This window comes from Lissotriton vulgaris, chromosome 2_1 (genome assembly GCF_964263255.1).
Source record: "Lissotriton vulgaris chromosome 2_1, aLisVul1.2, whole genome shotgun sequence".
NCBI lineage: Eukaryota > Metazoa > Chordata > Amphibia > Caudata > Salamandridae > Lissotriton > Lissotriton vulgaris.
In genome coordinates this window covers 395,696,272-395,723,107 of record NC_141687.1, presented here as the reverse complement: position 1 = coordinate 395,723,107, position 26,836 = coordinate 395,696,272, and the positions used below count along the sequence as shown (strand labels likewise).

Sequence of the window (26,836 nt, the reverse complement as noted above, 5' to 3'; positions counted from 1 at the left end):
ATTCATGCTCAGTCTGTAGTTTAGTCAGTACTGTGCTATGTTATGTGTACCTATAGAGCGCTCATCTCACCCAGCAGAGACAACATTTTTTGTTTGATTCTGTTAAATCATTGCAATACAGTATAACAGAAAAGAGGCTTTTTCAATAAGTTATTAAAAAAGGCAAACACATCTGCTTAGCTAGTGACGGTTATTTAAGAAAGTGTAGTTGCAAACTCAAAGTTTAAAAGACACAATAAAATACTATAGTTTAATTAGTAATACTTGACTGCTTCACCACACCCCACATTATAAGATAAGAGGTCATTGTCAGTTTGTATTACATAGGTGAGCAGTCATCTCATCTTATAACAATTCCATACAGAGGAGCGGAGGAAGATAGGCAAACCTCTCCTAGGTTAATGACAATAAGTGAGAAAAGTGCTAATCTAATTCCAGATTTGTTAGGTTTTTACATTAATATTGGAGGTTTGTTCTTTGGTTAAAGAAACTTGTCTGCATAAGTTATGGTAGAAAGTGGGCATGTGGAAAATGTGTAAGAAAGACCAGGGGAAGCAATGCGTTCGCAAGCAATGGAACGTTTGATAGACTACGTGGTGACTGAGTTGTCAAAATTCTCGAGGCCCTTTGCGACTTAAGTAGCACTACAGTTGAAAACAAAATTCTAATTTTGATATCAAATTTAAAGATATGGGTAGGGGGTTTATCACAATTAAGGGAGGAGGTAATGAGTGTTTAAGAAGGGGATTCTTTTTTGATATTTCCCTTATTTTTCTCCATATTTTGCGTCTTGGCTTGTTTCTTAATTACCAGATGACTATGTCAAAATCAATGTAAAACTGAATAAAAATGATTCAGAATAATAATAGTTCCACATCTCAATACCCAGCTTCTCTCCAGTGAACGCACAAATTTCTGAGAGATACAAAAACACTTATAAAAACATTAGTCTTAATATATTTGTTGCTTGCTGACCTATAGTTATTTGGATTCCAAGTTATCATTCAAAGTATTTGTTACTGGATTGTTTGAGAATGGTTGAATCTTTAACAGTCATCCTTAACTCAGTATTCCATCTTCAGATGAGTAATAACCCGAGTACTGGTGACTTTGTAATAGTGGCGTCTCCTGTTTCAGTGCTTGAATACCTGAGCGTTTGAGCAATATTTGAAAAACAAGTCATCATCATTATTACTATTATAAAAATGCTTACACCACCCTTAATGGCCTTTATCAGCAGGGCCAAGTTTTCATATCTTGTCGGATATTTACTTTAACTGATGTAAATTCTTAACTTTCCTGAGTATAGTGTGCTTCTCAGGTGCAGAGGATGGTTGAGTGAAGATAGGGTTTACTTGGAGTGTCAACACATTTCTACTGGGTGAGAGATGTGCTCAAACACATGGAATAGTATTGAGGAAGATAACCACATTAAGTGTAAATGAAACTTCTTTACCTAGGCCATAGTTATCCTGAAAACTTGTCGCGTATCCCATTCTTCTGGATCTTCGCTGGTCATCCCAGCTAATGTCGTAAACAAATCTGTTGTCTGTTGCAATGAGGACTATGGACTTCATCTAGATGCTGATTTTTAAAGCATAAACTGTGTTTGAAAATGTTATTTGTATCCATGGATCACACCAGATTTTTGACATTTTAATGGTAACCAAGAACACCACATGTGCATCCGACCTATTAATATCTCATCCATGGATGCATAGCACAGTAATTTTATGAGACTGCAACAGCAGCATTGATGCTGTTCCTTTCTTCTGTCCAATAGGTATTCCTTTTCCGTGTCAAGCTTTCTGGTGATGGGTGGATTCCTGCTTCTTTCTAAGCCAGCATTGTAAGTGACTCATTTCCTAGAAATGTTAGACATAAACATAGCACTAGAATCTGAGGTTTTATGTGTGATTAATCCCTTAAACCAAAACTGCGGCTTTGCTATGTGTATTCTAGTAGCTATTTCATTTGGGGGTACTGAAATGCCTACATGCTCGAAACAGAATTATGATGTTTGATGTAATAAATTTGCAGTACACCATTTGCAGAATGAAAATTTGCAACTTCATACATATGGTGGAATGCTTTAGAAGCTGGTCATATAGTCCTATTTTTTATGCCAAACCTGATATAATAACTCATTCAAAAGTGGTGTGGGAATTTGAATCCTTTGCAGATTGATTAAAAGGACCATCATTTTTTTTATGTGACTGAATAGTATAGCTGTTTGTTTTCCTATTTTTACCAGTTATTTAAAATACAAAGTGGGCTATGGCCTCACCAAGAGGAAAATTCTCTCTCACCTCATGGGCTGTTAGATGTTTGCGGTATCACTGCATCACCTATAGAGTTCTTGCATTGCAGAGTATGAGGGGCAATTTACACCTGTAAAGCACATTGAATCATCACACCTTACACCCTATGTTTCATAGATGTATTCTCTACAGAAAAATGATAGCTTTTACTTTTTTTTTATTGTAGCAGGCGTTTTATTATTTAGATAAGATTCATAATGCAAGTTAGATCTATTGAGTTTGCCAATGATTGTTTTAATTTGTAGTTGATAGTAGTGCATGTTCTTTTTTCACAATCTGTGGTATGCAAGTGTAAGATGTGGCCTACTGCACTGTCCATTGCTAAGTAGATAGTGATTTATTTAAGTTCCCTACATACTCTTATTATTGGTGATATTCAAACAGATTCCAGGCACTAAGGCAGAGATTACATGTTTCACCATTTCCCGCTTCTCAACCTATGCATGCATACATGTAGTGTTCCATCTAACTGGAATCAGTACTTTATTTTTTCAAATATATTTTTATTGGGGTTTTCGCATAACATAGGGTACTTTTGCAGTTGTGCAGCTCATATGCAATAGTCTTTCATGTTCAACTAGAATTTAGATTCATATGCAGCCCACTCCCTATAAAGGAACAAATCCACTCCCCCTCCCTCTGTGAGTCAGTGCCTATTCCTGTACATCATATCTTGCACCATGTTCTAATGCTCTTTTGTAGGGTGTGAGGAGACAGGTGGGTCTTGGGGTACCCCGGTAGGAACCATTTCTCTCCAGACCTCTGTAGGGGCTCCAGATAGTCCCACCCGTGCAAAGGGTCGCTCTGAGAGGCTGGTAGTGAGGATCTCATTGGTGATGCAGCAGGAGTGTCAAAGTTCGGGTTAGTGATGCTATCTGCCAGTGAGTCCCACACTCTGGCTGCAATCGGCAGTGCCTTCTCCGCGTCTGGTATTCCCTCACAGCCCTCCCATGTCTCCATCTCTCTTCTCCATGCTACTATTCGGGGTCCCCTCGATGTTTCCAGTGCCTCACAATTTCTCTCTTGGCCAAGATGAAGGCCAGGTCTTGAAATTGTTTCTTAACCCTTTCAATGCTCATGACGAGCTCAGCTCGTCGTGAGGCACAGTTGAGCTGTGCTGATGACGAGCTGAGCTCGTCATGAAATCATAGAATTCAAGGAATTTTAGCACAGGAGGGGAAAAACCTTAGCTCTGGCAGGCTGCTGGAACCATCCCAGTAAGCAGTAGCCCGGTAATTAGGTACCTCTCTTTTTATAACCGTTGCAACAGTGGTCATAACTTCCTCCCTAAAGGCACCCAGCGAGGGGCAAGTCCAGAACACATATAAAAAGTGTGCTCCCAGTTCCCCACAAGACTAGCTGAGTCAGCCGCATAGAAGTATGTCCTAATACACTCTAGGGTTAAGTACGATCTGTAGAGGACGTAATAATTGATAAGTTTGAAGTGCGCGCTTCTGGAATCCTTCAGGGTTCTCTCAAGGATAGTGTTCCATTGTTTAGACTCAATAGGGTCTCCAAGGCCTTCTTCCCATTGCAAGCTCAGGTGCTCTAGTGGGGGCTGAAGGTCGATTCGTACTGCCCTCTACTAGCACGAGACCGCCTATATGGTGCCCAAGTAAGGGCCATATAATGGCAGCTCCAGGGCACATTCAGTTCCGAATAGTCGGTGCCCCTAACTGAAATCAGTACTTTAAAAAACCTCTGTTAATCACGAAAATCCATGCTATGTCTCCAGTTATGAGCTATTTGGTACGCATCACAAGTGCTGCTTGGCTCAGGCAGCTGGATTGAAAACTCCCATGCAATGTTTTCAAAGACATTTGTTCAGTTACATAATGCTGGCTCCATCATTTGTTCAGATGTAGTGTCTCTCCAGCTGAGCATAGGAAAACATTGCCTTTCATTTGGAGGCAATCTTAATTTTTGGGCAAGTACATTTTCCAAGTGCGGGGTTCTACCTAATTAATCAAACCTTGTGTAAACAGCTCTGACCACACTTTACCAGTTTTGTTTACTTCCCAACATGTTTGCTTCTCTAAATAAATCCAGTGTTATATGTATCTTTATTTACCTGACACAATTTTTTTTCACAATAAACTTTTATTGTCAATAACCGTAACAAGCCTTGCCGAGCCGGGTTAACCAGTACCACAATGTACAAAGTAGCAATGTTGATATTGGCTTTTGAATTGCAATATAACAGTTGAAAGTTGACTACAATCAAACACATTTCCTCAACCATAAGCAACAGTGTCCTATATCTAATGTACAAAACAATGCATGCCTTTCCTTGCCATCCCAGTTGCATAACTGCACATTGCCAGCCATGTTTTCCCATCCACAGTACAGCCTTTACACCCATTGCTAAACGAACGATTCAGTTGGGATAGGTTCCAAATATAATTCCCTATAATCTGCCAATCTCTTCCAGATCTTGGGATGTTTCTGGGGCATCCTCTCGCTTCATATATTGGCAGTTCAGCCCCATGCATAAATCAAGGTCCTTTTTCAATGCCCCAACCCGTGGTGGGGAGGCGTCTTTCCGCGCACTGGCTATATCCTGTTTCGCCAGCGTGAGGCCCTGGAGAAATAGGAGCCTTTATATATGTTGCCCCCGATATCATCAGTAATGTGAAGCAAGACTAGCCGAGGCGAGTAAGGGATATCCCATCCCAGGACTTCTGACAGACATATTATTACGCCCACAAAAACCTAGAGAGTGCATTGCACTGCCATACAGTGTGTATGAGGGTGGCATCCATAGCTATGCAGCGCAAGCAGAGAGGAGACTCAATAAGCCTGGCATGCCAAAGCCTATAACTGGTGTATACGCGCAATGCAGGTATTTAAATTGCATGTATCGTAATCGTGCCGCAATAGCAGGGCCACGTGGGGAGTCCAAGGCCTCCGTCCAGTCGTCTGCATCCAGGTGGTCCAAATCTTCCTGTTAGGCCTTGTGTGTTGTACTAAGAGAAGTGAGGCAATTTGTCACTATTGTACAATAGATCTAGGTGATCTTGTGCGCACCCAGGTCCCCCCATAAACACTTTAGCCTCTATGGGATTAAATTTAGGCAGAGCTTCCTGATGTGTGAGGTAGGGAGAGGAGGCATGACGATATTGAAGTTATTTATAAAATTGTGACCGGGACATTTCATACTCTTGCTACAGTTTCTAGAAGGACCTTAAGGTCCGCCCGTGAAGAACATCTCCTATTGTAGAGATACCTATAGCCTCTCAGCTAGAAAACCCAGATAATCCCATCAGCTGAGGCAGACTACCATTATGCCAGAGGGGTGTCTACTTTGTTAACCTACCCCACCACAACATGTGGTGTAGTGACCATCTCCAGATCTTGACGACAACGGCAGCACTTTCAAATGTGAGTGTTTATGGAGGATTGTGTGAAGTGACATATTACCCAGCAGCCAGCGTTCAACACCTGACACCATGTTTGGCCTTCTTTTCTTTAAGAGAATTTTTTTCAAGAAATCTGGAGCTCTTGCAGGATCTTTCCCTAGTACAGGAGGAAAGCAGTCTTCTGATTGAGGTTCTCAATGTTCTCTTTTACTCGCCTATCCAAAGACTTCAGGAATATGCACGACTTTTGTTGAAACTTGGGACATGCTTTGAAGTGGTAAGTTGTTTGTGTGTGTGGATCCTCTTTAAAATTTGGGTATTAAAGGACTGATGTATTCCAGTCACTGGGCCCTGGAAACATGCTGTAAAATGTCAACCATGATTATGTTAAACTTAATTCAAGAGTTGGCTTGGAATGCATCTGTCTAGAAGATAAACATTAGTAAATGGTGATAGGTAGTCTGATGTAGTTACAATGGTCTGGTTAAAACTCAGTTTCTTGAGCCAGGGTGTAGTCCTTAATTACCAGTGGGCCTGATCTATGCCATACTTGCAGATATCTACACAGTGGTTATCCTCAAAATCTGTTACTTGGCAATCTCTCCTGGACCTGCATTGAACGTGATTGAAGTTACCAGTGTGACTCTAGAGTCTTTTTTTGCTATTATTAAAGCCAGAATGTAGCCCATTTGTGGTTGGTTTTCTGAAATCTTCTCTAAGGTACAGAAACTGTCTGGATCCCTAAAAGTTGGCTGTTGTATTTTATGAAGTAATTTCTTTTTAAATTTCGACGTTGTTGTATTCATACCTTTTTATATTTTTATATAGATTGGTATATTTGTATAGTGTGTCCAGATATGTATACTTTTGCCTTGTACTTTTTTAAGATAAAATATATCTTTTTATGGTTTTCTATCATGTAAACCGAATAAAGTATTTTGAAAAGAAAATACTCTAGAGTGTGCATTTACCATGTATACGTTTGCTACACTCTTTGTTCTCTTATTTAGAAATCCAGCAAACTATATACAATGTTTCTTACAACAGCAGGCCAAGACTTATAGTCTTGGGTTCCCTGCACAGACAGAGTCAAGTGCCTGTGGGTATATTAGCATCATGAATCTCTACTTATGTGGGAAGAACATCGATATGCCATGATCCTGTGTCATAAATCAATGATATTTTTGATTTAGTCATTCAGTTAGATACTCCTGGCATTTTTGTGATTTATAAATGCATATTAGCATTTTTTTATTTGCCTTTAAGTGACAATTCTGTAGTATGAATTTGTCAACCGGTTTAGTGCTATATTTCTGTGGCATGTATTTGTCCAGACTAGTGAATACGTGAATAATCTATTTGTCGCTTTTCACTTTTGTATTGATCCCTCTCACATAGTCCTCCCCAGATTACCAAAAACTACAAGATTCAAGTTCTTCCTATGAGTCTTTAGCAGTCCTTTTGGGAAGGAGAAGAAAGGAGGCAGAGTACACTCTCAGCTTTTGGAAAACATTCCCCGGAAAAATGACGGTATGACCACAGGATCACATTTTATAACATAGTACATTTAAGCTTCTAACTGCATTTCAACCTTAGTCCTTGTCTCAAACCACATTTTTAATTTCTTTAATTTATACCAATGCTGTGTGTGTGTCAAGTTGGTCATATTGGCATCCTAATCCGTGCCAAGACCATCACCAGCCACTTTACCTTTGAGGCGATGCCTGCATGTAAGCCTTTAGTGGAATTCATGGTTTGTAGAAGCATATAAGGTAATGTCTTTCATCGATGTCCCTGGCTTCTCTTTTTTTGACTAATTTAGATGTGCTTGTGTCTGGGAGAATTATCAGAACTATGAAAAGAGTCTACATTAATTCCTGATCATGCAAAGTAACCTTAAGTCCGTTTTAACTGTATTTGTGAATGAATTGTTACTGTGCAGTTGACGAAGATCTAAAAATCTAAAAATGGTATTAAAATATCAACTGCATCCTTGTTCAGGTATTTTATTCTATGCTTTGCAGGATTCTTTAAGGAAGCCACATCGTCGTCTTATCTGTGAGAGCAGTAATCGGGGACTGTCCTTGCAGAATGCTGGTCGATTTGCAGTGAACTGGTTCATCCTTTTTAATGATGCACTGGTCCATGCACAGGTGAGTTTTTACCACTTTGAAGAGGTGGAACTCTTTATCTTACCTATTTTAAAGACACTGTGAGTCATTCTTCAATAGAGAAAATATTCCCATATGTAAAGTTTAAATAATCTGATAGAGACATCTAGCCGTAGATTCCTTACCTTTGAACTTCGAAGCGTCAGGCTGGATCTGGAAGATTTTTCTTAACAGTACCCATGCACGCCAGTAGATGGCGTCAGTCGACTCCGCACGACGTTGCCGGGATTGTATTCGAAGTCACTGCGACGTCCACGTCATCAATGTAACTGCAACTCTGGCATCTGAAGTCAGTTCTTTTCTTTCCGCGCCAGCCAGTGCAGATCCGTCGTGGAAAGCTTCCCCCTTTCATTTTTTGACAGGCTGTTTTCGGCCGTTTATTGACTCTTTTAGTGTGCTAGGAATGTCTAGCAAGAAGACCCTGGGGTTTAGGCCATGTAGGTCACGGATCCCCTTGAACTTGTTATGTCTTTGGTGCCTGGAGCGCGACCACGTCAAAAAGTCGTGCTCTGATTACCGGTCCATGGTGCCGAAAGCTTTGAGGAGGCGGTCCCTAAAGCTACTCGTGGCCCGGCTCCTCAGAGGTCGTCTTGTCAATCTCTGTCTCGGTCTCAGTCTCGGTAGAGAGGAAAGTCAGAGCACCACTCGGGAGGACTGAAGTCCTCTTCCTCTGTTAACACTCCACCCCATGCGCCTAGCCATGACACGTCTCTCCGGGTCCTGTACCTTAACACGCGTTCCATGGTGAAACACCAGCTAACATATTCATCTTGCTGACCACTGAAAAACCTGACATACTACTACTCACCGAAACGTGGCTTACCGCAGACTCCTACCTGTACATCCTGGCCGCTCTCCTCCCAGATTACTGTACACTCAATGTAACCCGTCCATCCAGCCAAACTGGGGGTGGGGTTGCAGCTATTATACAAAAGAGGCTCAAATTCATTGCCACTGCCTCCCTAGCCCTACCAGAGGTGGAAAACCTAGTTATCAATCTTGAAACTGATGTGGGCGCTCTTGCGCTCATACTCATCTACCGCCACCCCCCCCCCCCCCCCCCACCCCCCCACCCCCCACCCTATGCCCTTGTTTCCTATCTCTGGGCGAACAAATGGCTAGCCTGATGACCTGCCACACCTGAGTTGCACTCTTTGGGGACTTCAATTCAATTGAGGACGACCGTGTGGGACCCCACGCCACTGAATTATTTGAACTATTAACCAGCCTCAATCTGGCCCAGCAAATCACTACTCCCACCCACTCCAAAGGTCACATCCTCGATCACATCTGGACACACAATCTAACACTGTCTAGTCCAATCATCTCCCCCTGCATCTGGTCGGATCACCACCAGATTGATGTTACTATCACAATCAGAGGCAGGGTAAAGCCCCTCACACAGGCAGGCGGGCTTTCCCGCAAACGGAGCACCTGTGACTCCCAAGGTTTCTTACATTCCCTGGCCGCCACTTGGCCCACCGCTGATTCCAACTCCAATGTCGATCTGATGGAGAGGGATATTGCTAATTGGCTTCAGACAGCCAGTAACAGGTTCTCTCCCCTTACAAATATGTGCGGGCCAGGCATGGCAACGCGTACATATGGTTCTCGAGCGACCTCAAGGCACTGAAACTTAAGCTACGCCAACTTGAACAGAACTGGAGACGCGATTACTCCAACTCCGACAGACTGCCTTTTGTTGCAGCCCACAAAGAATATAAAAGCGCGATTTTCCTGGCCAAGACCACACGTATCTCAGAAAGTATCCTCTCCGCCCACAACAAATCTAAGGAAATTTTTAAAATTATGAACGACCTCTCTTCAGACAACAGAATTCTCCCAGCCCAAGCCCCCACACAAGAGACATGTAACGCGTTGAACACCTTCTTTATCGAGAAAATTATGGATATTAAGAATACCATCCCTTTCTCCACTCCAGTCAGTCTACCGGATACTGTCTTATCCAATCCCTTCTCTTTCACTCACTTCCATGCCATCAGCCCTAGCATCCTTGTCGAACTCACAACTCGTATTAAATCAGGGTCCCCCAATGATTGTTGCCCTCTTTCTGTCCTCAGGGACGTTTTTCTTTCCCTACCACACAGTATCCTCCCCCTCCTGAACGCTTCCCTCAGCACAGGCACGGTCCCTAGCCCCCTTAAGGAGGCAATATTGGTCCCCCTGTTGAAGAAATCTGGTGCGGACCCCGCCATCCTCTCCAACTATCGCCCCATCTCTCTTCTGCCCTATCTAGCTAAGCTTTGTGAGGCTCACGTAACCACGTGTCTCTCAAAATTTATTGAAAGCTCCAGTTTCCTAGAACTCAACCAAGCTGGCTTCAAGTCGGCACATTCCACCGAGACCGTCATTCTGGCAGTGCTAGATGCACTAAGAGGTAACGCCGATAAGGGGGCCCGCAGGCACTAGTGCTCCTGGATTTGTCAGCCGCGTTCGACACGGTGGATCATAACATCCTTCCCCACCGTGTCGGGCAGGCTGGCATCCAGGGCCCTGCCTTCGTGTGGATCAAGTCATTTCTCTCAGGCAGAGTGCAAACGGTCTGCCTAGGTTCATTCACTGCGTCCTGAGTGTGATAAGTTGGCCTGATATGCAGTGCTCACTATTCTAGTGATCATTATGTATCAGTCCAAACAACCCTTATTGATGATTAGTTGTAAGTAAACCTGATAGACCAGCTATCCTAGTAGCATGGGCAAGAGCAGTCTTTAGGCTAAACTCTAGAGGGCGTGTTAAGCCAGCTGTTATACCATCACATATACCCCTTGAACACCAAGTGAAAGGACACCACACAAGTTGTTATGAAAATAAAAGGATATTTATTTAGAACACAACAGCCCTGGACTCTTTATGAGGACAGGGCGCTAAGCACAATACAAAGCTCTTAAAGAATTTCTGAAAGTCGCACAATTTACACAAATGCCCGAGGGGCACGGGAAACCATATACTACAAAAGTGGAATGCGAAATACTAGCAGGTAAGTAACTAGTCTCAGAAGCTTTAGGATCGCTAGGACTGGACTACTGAACCTTCAGATTACGAGCAGGAGCTCTTAGGAGGTCGGGATGCGGGACAAAGTCTATGGATGCTAGATTTCGTAAAGTTAGTGTTTTCGGACGAATCCGACTAGGTAGAGCTGAAACGAAAAAGGATCTGGACACTTAGATAGTTAAGCTATGCTGGAGCACCGAAATGCTCAGGTTACCTAGCCCAGGGGCTGCGGCTGCATAGGTCTGAAAAGACGTCGGGAATCCTCGTTGCAGTCTATAGAGCCTGAAAGAAGTTGCTGGCAGGCGACCAGTGATGAAGTTCGATGTGATCCAAGCCTGGATCGATGATGGAGGATACCTGTAAGCAGAGAGGACCAAGTTCTGAATCACTAGCCAGTGATTAGATGGGCACCAGGATGGCACCGGACGAAGTCACCTCGACCAGGTGAGTGGGCGACGCTGGGCTCTCCAGTCTCTCGGACCAGGAGGCGTTTGTCGGCAACCAGGATGGAGGTGCGAGCTGTCCCACGAAGGTATCTGCTGTCGACGTCGCTGGACCCAGGATTGGGGCAACAACTCTTGGCAAATGCAATCCCACGCGGTGGACTAAAAATGGCGTCTTGAGTGGACCAGGAGGGTCCGGGGTGCTCCTCTGTTGGAGGGGAGCAAGGGCCGGTCTGGAGCAACCAGACCAGCAATGGAGGTGTCGTCGTTCGTCGTCAAGAGGGCTACAAGCCAGCAGGCAAGTAGCCGGACAACGTGGTGAGCAGCAAAGAGCAGAAGGGCCCCACGCAGATCTGGTGGATGCTGGGGGGCTGGACTTCGGTGCTGGAGCTGCTCAGGGTTAGGGCTTCTCGAACCCCAAAGCACTCACTCGAGGATCCCTCGGCGGTCGTGCTGGATAAGCGTTGTGCAGTTCTGAAGATGGCCGGTCCCTCGAGGTCTCGTCATACCCACGGATCTCAGCTGGGCTGATGATGTAGGTAGAGGTCAGAGGTGCCAGGGAAGCCGGGTCTCGTCGTGCTGGTTGGTCTAATTCCGGAGGAAGGACGTGCAGCAAACCGCAGTGTTCTTAGTTGGTGCCCGCAGATGCAGGGTGACTACTCCTTAGTCACAAGGGAGAAATCTTGAGAAGAAGTCTTGAGTTCCTTTCGTAGAAAGTAGTTTCAGGATTCAAAGATGATCTAATTTGGAAGGGTCCCCGCTCCCACCTTTATACTAAAGAAAGGGGTTGGTACGTGACTAGGTCCTGCCCATGGGTGGGACCAGGAAGGGGGGTGGTTACACCCTTCTCCCAGGCCGGACTTTCCCCAGCTCAGGGGCTGGTGTGCCCCTGGAACTGGTTCTAGCCGGCAGATGCATAATGAGCACCGGGGTGCCACTTGCAGTCACCTTCCTATTCAGCCCTGCCTACCCAGGATACACACAACCCTGTCTGGGATGGTGCTAGCACCGCCCCTGACAGGAAACCCTTTGTCCAAGCTCTCCTCGCTGGAAGGACTCCCAGCAGCAGGAGGTCAGACTTGTGTCTGTGGTGGCAGCATCCATTTTGTGATGCTGAGGCTCGAGTTAACTTTAACCGGGGTTCACAGTTACATACATGTCGTGTCCCTCTAGAAGGGTGGAATGCTAACCCCGTCGCCAGAATTGGCGAGGGGTTAGTATTCCAAATCGTATGACACCTTACTCGACATGTTTTGATAAAGCGATACCAGAGTTGGCATATAACCGCGAGGATTATAATGAACTTAAGAGTATATGGTATGCGTTATCATGGAACAGCTATAAGGACTTGGTTCCGCAAGCTGCAAACGGGCTCAGCTCATGCCAGAGCACCATCTCATATGATTCCAAGCACTCTGCCTTCAGGATTGTTAAGGCCTGCCATAGGAGTGACTGATAGGAATATATGTGTCCATTTTAGGGTTAGATATAGGTATACTATATTTAAAGCAAAGGGTGATTACACCACCTTGCCCCAGCTGTCGTGCAGCCAGTTGTGTCAGATTTAGATGGCCAGCCAGGGGTGGCATAATACATGCTGCAGCCCCTGGTAGGCCCTGGGTACACCTATGCCCTGAGTTACAGGGTCTGACAAGGTGGCCCAGTACCAATTGGTAAATGCACCTAAGGTACACGTGTCAATTTAGTGAGAGAACAGCAAGGCTGTGGGTCTGATTAGCAGGCCCACAGCCAGAGAAGTCGTAAACCAGTGAAGCAAAAAGCAAAAAAATCTGGGGTGATCATGGGATTGCAGACCCTACTCTCCTACACTGAGCGCCTGTCTGCGGCCGAAGTCTTTGGCATCGTTGGCGCCCACCGGTGGCGCCTCCCCAATCCTCATTCCAGAAGACATGGAGCAGGTCGTTAGTCCACCAACGTCAAGACCGGTGCCGACAGAGCCATATTGCTCCATGCCTTTCAACCTGCCCTATCCCGAAGGGTTAGGAATGGATGAGGAGGATTTGATCTACTCTTCAGGACCCTTGCACCCTCTCAGTGAGGCCTTGATGGATGTTCTTCTGAGCACCTGGTCCGAACCCAGCACAGGGCTCCTTTGAACAGAACGATTGCCCGCTGCCATCGCCCTGTACTGGGTGACTCACCTTTTCTCACTGCCCACCCCACCCGACAAAGCTTGGTGGTTCAGGCTACCACTTCCTGTGGCTTGTTCCCTTTCTCCAAGAGACTGGAAAGCTTCGGGGAAAAAAAGTTTTCTTCCACCATTCTAGCATTGCAGTCTGTGAACACTGCATGCATTTTTGGCCGTTCTTCCCATTCGATATGGGACATTAGTGCGCAAGTGCTGCCAGAGTCTCGGAGGAGGACCGGATTTAGCTCTCGCAAGCTATTTCAGTTGGTTAAAGTTGCAGCGAAGTTCGTCATTCGATGTGACTTGTCCATGACAAACTCGCTGGGCAGAGCGAGTTCCACGATGGTGGTCGTACATCACCACGCCTGGCTGGGGACGTCTGGTTTTATCAGGGATGTTCAGACTAATCTCATTTAAATGCCCTTTGAAGGCTCCCGTTTCTTCAGAGACAAAGCAGATGCAGGACTTGAGCATTTTAAGGACTAGGGGCCACAACACCTCTGCCTGTGTCTGCTATTCGCTCATTTCATGGCTACCGAATGGGCTACCAACCGCGCCAACCATATTCCAGACAGAGGGCCCGCAAGTACAGCAACCTCTGCGTGGCTGTGGTTTACCCGGCCCAGCAGAGGATCGGGAGGCCAGAAGTCCAGCCAAGTCACATTCCCCTCCTCCACCGCAAAACCCTCCAAGTCACGATCCCCCAGGTTCATTCACGCCCAGTTGGTGTCAGAATACGCTATCATCTCCACCACTGGCGGAACATCACCTCGGACAGGTGGGTGTTGCAAATAGTCCGAAAGGGCTACTCCCTCCCCTTCATGACTAAACCTCCATCCATCTCTCTGTTTACAATCCGCTGACGGTGGATTATCTTGCCCTTATTACGCGGAGTGCCCCTCGGGTATTCACCAAGGTGTCGGCAGTAGTCGCAGCCAATCTGCGGAGATTAGGGGTTCAAGTCCTCCCCTCTCTCTACGACTGGTTATTAAAGGTGGACTCATCCCAAGCAGTCGTCTCCCACCTCCAGACTACAACAAACCTCCTGCATTTGCTGGGGTTCTCTTTCAACGTGCCAAAGTCACACCTGATTCTCTCTCAGATGCTCACTTTCATCATAGCGGTTCTGGACACGGTGCAGTTTTGTGCCAATCCTTCTGATTTGCGAATCCAGGATATTCAGGCTGTAATACCTATGTATCAGCCTCTATCCTAGATTTTGGTGAGTAGGACTCTGAGTCTGTTGGGCCTCATGGCCTCCTGCATCCTGCTGGTGGTCCATGCCAGATAGCATATGCGCGCTCTGCAGTGGGACCTGAAGTTCCAATGAGCACTGCCTTGGAGAAATCTCACCAACCTGGTTCAGATATCGGAGGGCACTGTGAAAGACCTGCAGTGGTGGCTGACAAACTGCGATTGGGCCAGAGGCAGATGCCTCTCCCTTCCCCACAATGATCTCACAGTAGAGATGGATATGTCTCACCTGGGATGGGGAGGGCATCTGGGGGATGTGGGGATCAGAGGCCTCGGGTATCTGACGGAAGTCAGGCTCCATATACACTATTGGAGCTCCGGGGGTTCCGATTGGCACTGAAAGCCTTTTTTACATCCATCAAGGGAAGGCTGGTTCAGGTGTTCACAGGCAACTCTACCGTCATGTGGTACTGCAACAAACAGGGTGGTGTGGGGTAGAGGATTCTCTGTCAAGAGGCCCTGCGTCTCTGGACTTGGCTGGAACAACAGGGCATTTCATTGGTGGTTCAACTCCTGGCTGGTTCTCTGAACACCCGAGTGGACAAACTTAGTCGACCAGTGCTGAGGATCACTACTGGTGTCTCCATCTGGAGGTGGTACAAGTTCTCTTTCAGCTGTGGCTTCTAAAGATAATCTTGCAATGTCAGCAGTTTTGCGCTTTGGGGTTTCAAAGGGGTCTCTCGTTCTGTACCGCTTTTCTTCGTGAGTGGAGCTCAAGCCTCCTGTACGCCTTTCCGCCCATACCACTCCTGCCCTGAATGCTCAAGAAGATCCAGAGCGACCTGGCACAAGTAGTTCTTATGGCTCCAGAATGGTAAAGGAGAGTTTGTTATCTAGAGCTTCTGGCTATGAGCATTGATCCACTGATCAGGCTGCCCTTTCAGGAGGATCTTCTGTTGCAGCAGCAGGGGAGGGTCCGCCAAACGAACCTGTCCCCTCTCCGCCTCCTTGTGTGGAGATTGAGTGGTGACAACTTTTGACCTTCCTCCTGAAGTCTGCGTTATTCCAGCAGCCTGTCGTCCCTCCACGAAATCAGTATAACCTGCTGATGGAACACATTTTGCAAATATTGTGCAGATATTGACTTCTTATCTGCCTTTCAGTCAGATGTTCTCCTATTTATCCTTTCCTTGGCCCAAAAGGGCTCTGCTCTGGGCACTCTGAAGGGCTACCTTTTAGCCCTCTCAGCTTTTCTTCGGCTGACAGATCAGCCTTCACTTTTTTAAATCCCCTCTGGAGCAGAGATTTTTGAAGGGGTAAACCCACTTGTTTACCCCTTCTCCTTTTCTTATACCACAGTGGAATCTTAATTTGGTCCTTACTTTCATGATGTGCGCACCGTTTGAGCCGCTACACAACTGCCGTCTACGGTTGCTCACTATCAAAACAACCTTTTTGGTGGCAATCACCTCTGATAGGAGGGTGAGCAAACTGCAGGCACTGTCATGACATCCTCCTTACCTGACCGTCAATCCGGACAAAGTGGTACTCTGAACTAGGGCATCCTTTCTGGCCAATGTTGTAACACCTTCCCATATGGGGCAGTCAGTTACTCTGCCCATTTTCTATGCACCTCTGCACCCTTCTAAAGCAGAGTAGTGTCTCCACTGTTTGGACCCAAACTCAGCTTTATCGTTCTACCTTGATTCACCAAAGAGTTCCGGGTGGATGACCAACACTTTATAGGGTACGTGGGAGAAAAGAAGGAGTGTGCTTTTGAAAAGAGGACCATCTGTTTGGTTATCCCCGGTATTAAAAAATGTTATGCCTTGGGAAAGAAGCAGCCTCCTGAAGGCCTAAGGGCCCATTCCACCAGGGTGAAGGCAGGCACCACAGCCTTCCAGCCTGGTGTTTCAATTGCTGATTTCTGCCTAGCGGCCACGTGGCCTTTTCTATTGCCTGGATTCTCAGGTTCACAAGGAGGGCCTATTTAGCCGCTATGTTCTGCAGGACTTTCCGGTATTAAGCTTTTCCGCTGTTCCACCTCCAGGGAAGGTATTGTTTGAGTATCTATTCAAAGGTAAAGAATCAGCAGCTAAATGTCTTTATCAGATGGACAAGTTACTTACCTTCGTGAACGCCTCATCTGGTAAAGACATTATCTAGCCTCAGATTCCTTACCGACCCACCCATCCTCCCAGCACTGCGGAATTGCTTTTAGCGTCAGGGCTGTTCCCCTTCAGCTGTCTTTTTTAACATACCATGTTTCGAAATGCTCAATTAGTTTTTGACTTGTCTGGATGAAAATTCAGATAGCCAGAGTATTATTAAACATTTTCATATTATTGCAACACACATAGTTTATGGGTGGAAATAAAAAATCGTAAAGAAAAAACTGTGTGTTGGTTTGACTCAGAATGTACAAAGGCCCACTCCAAACTTAAGAATGTCATACATGCTGTCCCCCGTGACCCCCTACTTGTTAGGGAGCTGCGGAAACTCCATAAAGAGTCGCTGAAAAAACAGGAAAGCGGATATTAAAAGGGATGCCTGGGAGTCATTATGCGAGGCTTCACAGAGCAGGGACTCATCCGCTTTTTGAAAAGCTGTGAATGCCCCATTCCTTAGCGACAACACCAAGGCACATATTGAAAAGCAATCCCAGAAGACGAATGGGTAAATCATTACGCCCAACTGTATAGCACTCCGCACGGGGCGCAGCAAATACAACTTTCATCGACCGTGGTAGAGAGGCAAAAGGTATGAAATTGGATGTTACAGTAGAAGAAGTGATTTTAAGCCTCAAAGCAACCCGGGGAGGCAAAGCTGTGGGCCCAGACGGAGTACCAGCTGATCTGTTTAAAAATAACATGGATCTCTGGGGGCCTATTTTAGCGCAACTATTTAATGCTACCTCCGAGAAGGGTTTAAACCCTTCATGGTTTACATCTGTTATTGTACCCATTTTTAAAAAGGGAGATAGTCAAAGTTGTACTTGTTATCGACCGATTTCACTCCTGGACTCATCCATAAAAATCCTTGGTAGAGTTATCTTAAGTAGATTACAAAGCTGGGCGGAAGAAAATAATATTATTAGTGACCTTCAGTATGGGTTCCAGAAAGGGGTAGGAACGGTAGATCAGGGCCTAAACTTATTCATCCTCCAACAAAAATATACTAGGGCTAGGAGGGAACGCATCTTTTTTACATTCGTTGACTTAACGTCAGCGTTTGACTGCGCTTCACATAGCAAATTGTGGTTGATATTAGAAAATTTGGGGGTAGAAGATAAACTAATTTATTTTCCAAGGGAGCTTTACTCCGGTGCCACCGCATCAGTGCGTTATGGTTGAAACGGGGAGTGCACAAGATCATTTGGCATAGGGCGTGGGGTACGCCAGGGGTGCGTTCTTGCTCCCTTTTTATTTTTTGTCTATATAAATGATCTAGAAAAAACATTACTTCAGGAGTGCAGGGATATGCCTATGGTAGCAAAAAGATCAGTCCCTGCCCTCCTGTATGCTGATGATGCGGTCATTATGGCTTGGACGCCCCTTGCCCTACAAAGATTGATATGTGTGAAAGATTGGGGCCCCTAATTCACAGGATAATCCCTGGTAAGGAAACTATACTTTTTAGAAAAAATAGAAGTCGCACCGGGTTATGTGCATACATTTTAGCCACACAAGTTAGACGCTGAACAAAAATTCAGGTACTAATGAATGTTTTCATGATCTATTTTTTGTTTAATTTTAATCATTGTATCAAAAAAGTTTTGTTCACATTTGTATATCTTTTTCTAAAAAAATTACATGTTTTTCGTCTTTGCAAAGTGCATCATATTGTATGTAACCATATACAAATATTTATAAAATTACAATTCAGATAAATCACATCAAATTGATCAGTCATTTCTTAGAATACAGAATGACTGATCAATTTGATGTGATTTATCTGAATTGTAATTTATAAATATTTGTATATGGTTACATGCAATATGATGCACTTTGCAAAGACGAAAAACATGTAATTAAAAAAAAAGATATAAAAATGTGAACAAAACTTTTTTGATACAATGATTAAAATTAAACAAAAAATAGATCATGAAAACATTCATTAGTACCTGAATTTTTGTTCAGCGTCTAACTTGTGTGGTTAAAATTTATGCACATAACCCGGTGCGACTTCTATTTTTTCTAAAAAGCCTACAAAGATTGATAACATCTTTTAATACCTTTATGACAAACTTAGACTTGAAAATTAACTGCTCAAAAACGTTTTCTATGGATTGCGGCCCTGGTGTTAATAAGCGAAAAAAATCTTGTATATCAATGCAAGTCCCCTGGACTTCACCCCCACTTTCCCATATTTAGGTATACTGTTCCATGAATCCAGTCTGTGGTCAAGTGCTATAAAAGCAAGAAGATTCATGTTTTGCAAATCAATAATGGGCTAAAATATTTTTTTTTAAATGGGGAAAAAGCCAATTAGGGAGCTTTAAAAAATTTATAGTGCTAGGTGCATACGAATCGCTGTCTATGGCGCCGGCATATGGGGATATGCCAATGTGAAATGCATCCAGTTAGTAGGAAACATGTTTTTGAGATACATCTTAGCTGTACCTGAGAATGTCTCAACTTACATTTGCCACACGGAACTCGGCCAACCATATATTGAGGATACCATCAAGGCCCAACCAATACTTTTGTGGCATAGGGTTGGGACAACCGAGGAGTGTGCTTTGAACCGTAGTATTTTAATGGATGCAATAAAATTAGATCATGTGAGCAGGATAAGATGGCTCTCTTATGTTAAAGAATTTCTTTTGAAATTGGGCTGTCCTAACTACTACGATGATTCCCTCTCAATGTGTCGTATCCCCAGGAAGGAGTTGAAAAATCAGTGTATGAAGTACCTGGAAGAGATAAGAGCCAGTAATGAAATGAAGAAAAAGACAGTATTAGCATATCAATTAATAATGACCTAGGGCAAATTACAACTATATTTAACCTTATTCATGAGTGAGCGTGAGAGGTTCTTATTAATACGTTTTAGGTTAAATATTCTTTTTAGAGTTTTAAGCTTCCCTGATATGAATATTTGGTCACGAGAATTGATTAAATGTCCTTGTGATGACTTATCAGAACAATCAAATATTCATATTTTATTATTTTGCAAATTTTATACATGGCCACGGAAGAGACTGATTGTTCCCATACTGAAGGAGATGGAAGTGAATCGATGCCGCCCAGCTTTTCTAGCAATGCAGAAATTAGACACTATATTAACAGTTGCATCTATTTCTGAATTTTTTTAAGCTGTTTTTAGATTGCGGAAATCAATTTATATTTGAGAAATTCATTTTTAATTTATACTCAGGTGATGTTCGTCTTTTTATACTATAACCTTTGACTGAAGTTTTTAATCACTGAAATTTTATGTGTGCTTTTATGGTTGTTTTCTCTGATAATAACCGAATAAAGTTTATATTCATCAACACACCATGGTCAGTCACTTCATGACTCTGCGCTTCTGGCATGGAAAGTCATGAAAAGTACTGACGTCGGCACGCCGGAGTGGCGTTTATATTGACGAGGCGGATGTCACGACGAACATGATGCCGACAACGTCACATGGAGTCGACCGACGTCATCAACCGGTGCACAGAGGTACTGCTTACAAAAATGCTCCGGATCTAACCTGACGTCTGGAAGTTCAGAGATAAGGACTCTGCATGTGACGTATTGCCAATACACAAGCATTATTGGCCAGATATGACAGGGCACATTATGACGAATTAGAATCACTAATACGACACCTCCCTGATAAGTACAAAGATAGAGCAAATGAGCTCATCCAAGAACTGAAAAATATTACAAACACCTCTATTCGGTGCGCACTTGATGCAGCAGACACCGCCTCCAGGACAGTTAACACCAGTGTCTTATTGCGTAGACATGCCTGGCTACGCATATTAGGGTTCAAATTTGAAGTCCAAAGTGCTATACTTAATCAACCCTTTGATGAACAACATTTATTCAGATCCAATGTAGATGTATCACTTGAAAAAATGAAAAAGGATACAGATACAGCCCAATCTATTGGAGCCCTGCAGTCGCAGGCTCGCAGGCGTTCATTTCGCCGCTCATCTTATCGAGGTGCCACCAGAGGATACTCTTCGGACACACCTTCTACCTCATACAAAGCCCCCACACAATCCACCTATAGTAAGGGCTACCAAAGGGGAGGTTACAGGGGTAACAATAATAAAGGCAGAGGTAAAAACAACAACTCCCGATCTGCCTCTACCCCTGCCCAATGACTCCCCTTCTCTTCCCCCGTCCCATTCCACTCCTGTTGGGGGAAGACTACAACTACACCTGCCAGCCTGAGAAAACAACACATCAGACAGCTGGGTGCTTCAAATAATTCAATCAGGTTACTGTCTAGAACTAACATCGACCCCCCCCCCAAACATACCACCCAAGCAGCGTCCAATGTCACAAGAACATTTAACACTGCTCAGACAGGAAGTAATATCCCTCCTGCAGAAAAATGCAATAGAAATAGTCCCAAAGCATCAGCAAAAAAAAGGAGTATACTCCATATATTTTCTAATCCCAAAGAAGGACGGATCTCAAAGACCTATCCTAGACCTCAGACCTCTAAACATTTACATACAGTCGGATCATTTTCATATGGTCACACTCCAACGAGTCCTTCCACTCCTGTTACAAAACGACTTCCTTCTCTCTCTAGATCTCAAGGACGCCTACTTCCACATTCCAATCCACACGGCGCACAGAAAATATCTCAGATTTGTCCTAGACGGGCAGCACTACCTGTTCAAAGTGCTCCCATTCGGAGTCACAGTGTTTACCAAATGCCTAGCAGTAGTAGCAGCACACTTAAGAAGACAACATATTCACGTCTTCCGATACCTAGACCACTGGCTCATAAAAGCCAGCTCATACAGCCAGTGTGTACAACACACTCACGCTACTATTCAACTGCTTCACGACTTGGGATTCACAGTAAATCACACCAAGTCACATCTGCAACCTTCACACATACAACAATTTCTCGGCGCTACAATAAACACCCAACTAACACTAGCCTATCCCTCTCCAACCAGGATAACAAGTGTACAAACTCTCCTAACAAGATTCAAGCTGCAACACTCGCTTCCAGCTCGAGTGTTCATGCACCTCTTAGGAATGATAAGAAACAACAAGGGTTTTGGCAGAAACCGCAGTAAGGCTGCGCCAGTATAAGAGTTAACAAGAGAGAGTGCCAGTACTGCGCACACTGGTTAGCAAGTTATAGAAATTGAGGTAACCTTCACTCAATTCAAAAGACTACTTTTTCAGTCATCCATATGTTTGAATCAATCTTTTATTTTTTCTTTTAGCATATATTTGTGAGTTTTTTTCATATACAAATAGAAGTATTCAAAAGAAGTTTTTGAAATCTATACATCATGTGATTGACATTCAATTGGGGATAAATCAGGGGAAGAATTTAACCGCGCTCCCTGGAGGGAAGGGAACGGGGGCTGCGTGACAAAAGTTATCAAACAATGGGACAAATCACACAAACGGTGTTTGACACACACTAGTAAACATTCATTGACGATAGACAAAGACAGTTACCACTGGTAGAGAAGGTGGGGGAGAGTGACTCTGGGAAAGAGAGAACAATAAAATAATTGATGAGGGGCCTGCACAGAGTTGATTGTGTGGCAGATGACCTATTTAATACGTGGACAAATAATGGTTTATTATTTACATTAGAATAGATCATCGAAATATAATTCACTTCTTTATCTTAATTGGTAGTCGATTGGTCTATGTGTTAGAAATAAACATAAACAATACGGTCAAAAAATCCGCAAAATATAACAAGATCATGGAACAAGGTCACAAAAGTAAACACGATTTTGGATGGTATCAAAATCAACAGGGTCAACGCGTTTCGAATCCCTTTGGCACTCAAAGGATTTTCTTCAGGACCACACAGAACAAATCTGTAAAACACAAATTCAAGGAATGGCAGTCAGTCAAACTATAAAAACAAGCAACCCTCAACTTACATTCAGGTCAGCACACAAACAGGTCCTACCTGTGTTCTGTAGTAGGGAGTTTTCTTTTTATGATTCTGTATAGAAGGAAGATAATTAAAGGTGTTTAAGACTTGGGCTCTGGGTTAGGTTTTTTGGGGTTCCCCAATTGAATGTCAATCACATGATGTATAGATTTCAAAAACTTCTTTTGAATACTTCTATTTGTATATGACAAAAACTCACAAATATATGCTAAAAGAAAAAATAAGATTGATTAAAACATATGGATGACTGAAAAAGTAGTCTTTTGAATTCAGTGAAGGTTCCCTCAATTTCTATAACTTGCTAACCAGTGTGCGCAGTACTGGCACTCTCTCCTGTTAACTCCTATACTGGCGCAGCCTTACTGCGGTTTCTGCCAAAACCCTTGTTGTTTCTTAGCTACTTTAGCGGGCGCGGGTCCGTGAGGACCCTTGGACGCAAAAAGAGCGTCGTAATCACGAAAATACATTCTGTTTATTATTAGTCATTATAATTTTTGATTATATCCAGTGTGGTTTACCCATTGAAAAAAAAAATGTCATACTTATTTTTGATTTTGGTATGGTGTACGAAAGTCTTGCAGTGTGTGAATGATTCATGTTGCGTGTCCATTCCCCTGAAGAAAAGCTTCATTTTACCATTGATTATGTCCGAGGAACAAACATTCGCATACAGCGAAGATCATATTAAAAAACTTTTGAGCGACCCTCCTTTATTTGGATCAGCCACTCTCAGTAGCAGTGCTCAGAGCAATAATGAATCAGACAAACTTGTTCGCTTAAAGAAAAAACTAATTTGCACCGATTTACATGGCCACTACCTACTCCAACATCTCAGGTCAGGTACTATACCATCAGGATTAATAGTTAAGAACATACCGGTAATATTCACGGAGGACAACATCTACAAAAAAGGTTTCAGTTACATTGAAACTAAATGTAGCCGAGACTTAATGGTCTTGACTATTAAAACAGCGCTACGTTTATCCAAACTACAATTGGAACAGATTGAGACTTTAGAGACAGAAATTAAATCAAACCCTTTGATCCAAGACTGCAAGAACTTGCTTGAAAAAGTTGAAAAGGAGATTTTGGAATTTAAAGATTTCACAGTCCAACAAAAGGATAGTAATTTTGAAAGGGATAAACGCAATTTCACCTTTGAAAAAGCCTATCCGTACCTCCAACAAGATTTTTATTCCCGCCCTGACGCGCGACGATTTCTCCCGGACAATCAGGGTAGATCTCGGATGAAATACTTGACTTTCTCAGTTACGTCATCATCAGGAGGAAGTGATTCAGATCAAGGCACTTCGCGCCCTCAATTTACACATAGAGGCGGTTACCAAAACAATTTTCAACAACAGTACCAACAGAATTTCCAACAGAACCACCCACAACAACAACAGCAACCTTTTTTAGCACAGGGCCAACAAAAAACCAGAGGAAAAACGAGGTTTCAACAACCGTGGGAGATGGCAACGAGGAGACAGAACTACAAAAATTAGAAAAAGCTTCAATTTACAATCTTTCTAATAAACTCATCACCCCCATGGAATTAAGTGTATTGCAAAAGGGATTCAGTTTTGTCCCGACGAAACCAACGGATTTTGTTCGGTTAAAACTTGAATTTATCGAGTTTTGTAGAAAAATTAGACTAGTCACCTTTTTCTCGGACGAAGACAGTTCACAACAAACTGAAACTACAGGACTAAGAAGGAAATCAAGTTTTTGTTCACCCACACACAAAGTCCCTAAGGAAGTCATTTATTTTGAAAAAACAGTCCTCTCCGCCATGGTGGCCCAGGAGAAGAAGAGAAGCATTCTTGTCAAATCTAATCTGTCTCAAGGTCAAAAAGAAGCACTAAAATCTATTCAAAACGATGAAAACAGTATAGTGAAACAAGCCGATAAAGGCGGTGCCATTGTCATCTGGGGCACAAATGAATATATAACCGAAGCCACAAGACAACTATCTGATACGGAGTGTTATCGCAAAATCAATGTAGACCCAACCATTGAACTGAAAAACGAATTATCAAAAATCTTGACTAGGGGCTCAGAGCAAGGATTCCTTGGCAAAAATGAATACAACTATTTGGCAAACAAACATCCGCGAATACCTTAATTTTATGTACTCCCCAAAGTACATGAGGATGAGCGAACACCACCAGGAAGACCCATCATTTCTGGGTGCGATTCACTATTTGAACCTGTGTCGAAATGTATTGACTTTTTCTTAAAACCATTCACTTTCGAAGTCAAATCTTTCCTACAGGACACTACTGATTTTCTAAACAAATTACACCATTTTCCATTTAATGAAAATCAAGACCTTCTAGCGAGTATGGACATAGTGTCGTTATACACTCAAATCCCCCAAGACCAAGCATTGGAAGTTTTGGAATTCTATCTCAATAAGCGACCACGTCCAACAAAGATACCAACAGAATTCATCCTGGAACTAGCAAAAATGGCATTGACTAAAAACTACTTCAGATTCAAAGATGATTTCTACTTTCAAATAAAAGGAGTAGCCATGGGCTGTCCCTTTGCCCCGGAACTGGCGATCCTATTCATGAGCCAATATGAGGAAAAATATATCTATAACAACAACCCATTCCACCAATGGTTGGGTGGTTGGGTTAGATTTATTGACGACATCTTTTTTACATGGTCGGGTACCTCAGAACAGCTTGGATTGTTCCACGAATGGCTCAATAACAGAACAAAAGACATCAAGTTCAGTCTCCAAACATCAAAAACTTGTCTACCTTTCTTGGACGTCGAAATATACTGTTCTAATGGCAAGTTGGTAACAACTCTTTTTAAGAAGCAATCAGACCGAAATAAAGCATTGGACTTCACGAGCAACCATCCAAGAAGCCTAAAACAAAACATACCGGTAGGTCAATTCCTCCGCATCCGAAGGAATTGTTCCTTTAAGGACGACTACATGAACCATGCACATGCCCTTAAGGAAAGACTTCTTGAACGTGGATACCCTCTAAGACTACTACGGCAGGCTGCCATTCCTTGAATTTGTGTTTTACAGATTTGTTCTGTGTGGTCCTGAAGAGAATCCTTTGAGTGCCAAAGGGATTCGAAACGCGTCGACCCTGTTGATTTTGATACCATCCAAAATCGTGTTTACTTTTGTGACCTTGTTCCATGATCTTGTTGTATTTTGTGGATTTTTTGACCGTATTGTTTATGTTTATTTCTAACACATAGACCAATCGACTACCAATTTGGATAAAGAAGTGAATTATATTTCGATGGTCTATTCTAATGTAAATGATAAACCATTATTTGTCCACGTATTAAATAGGTCATCTGCCACACAATCAACTCTGTGCAGGCCCCATATCAATTATTTTATTGTTCTCTCTTTCCCAGAGTCACTCTCCCCCACCTTCTCTACCAGTGGTAACTGTGTTTGTCTATCGTCAATGAATTTTCACTAGTGTGTGTGTCAAACACCGTTTTTGTGATTTGTCCCATTGTTTGATAACTTTTGTCACGCAGCCCCCGTTCCCTTCCCTCCAGGGAGCGCGGTTAAATTCTTCCCCTGATTTATCCCCAATTGAATGTCAATCACATGATGTATAGATTTCAAAAACCTCTTTTGAATACTTCTATTTGTATATGAAAAAAACTCACAAATATATGCTAAAAGAAAAAATAAAAGATTGATTCAAACATATGGATGACCAAAAAAGTAGTCTTTTGAATTGAGTGAAGGTTACCTCAATTTCTGGAACTTGCTAACCAGTGTGCGCAGTACTGGCACTCTCTCTTGTTAACTCCTCTTAGGAATGATGGCATTGTGCATATTTATAGTACCTCACGCAAGCCTGCAAATGCGTCCACTTCAAGAGTGCCTAGCACGCCAATGGAACCAGGCTTGTAGTCAATTAACAGATCTAGTGTTGGTAGACAGTCAGACTCATCGCTCTCTGCAATGGTGGAGAACCAAAAACCTTTCAAATGGCCGACCGTTCCTAGAGCCAGTTCCTCAGATAATCTTGACCGCGGAGGCACCACTCTCCGGCTGAAGAGCTCATCCACTGCATCACACCAT

The 26,836-nt window shown here is 43.4% G+C and overlaps 1 protein-coding gene across 1 annotated transcript in view; it reads left to right on the top strand.

The window, feature by feature from the left end:
- The window catches only part of ALS2 (alsin Rho guanine nucleotide exchange factor ALS2), a 1,343,724-nt gene that overhangs the window by 468,706 nt on the left and 848,182 nt on the right, over positions 1–26,836 (top strand). The window contains exons 12-15 of the mRNA XM_086955258.1: positions 1,784–1,849; positions 5,795–5,957; positions 7,079–7,210; positions 7,705–7,833. Of these exons, the coding sequence (XP_086811384.1) occupies positions 1,784–1,849; positions 5,795–5,957; positions 7,079–7,210; positions 7,705–7,833 (490 nt within the window). The remainder of the gene's footprint in view (positions 1–1,783; positions 1,850–5,794; positions 5,958–7,078; positions 7,211–7,704; positions 7,834–26,836) is intronic.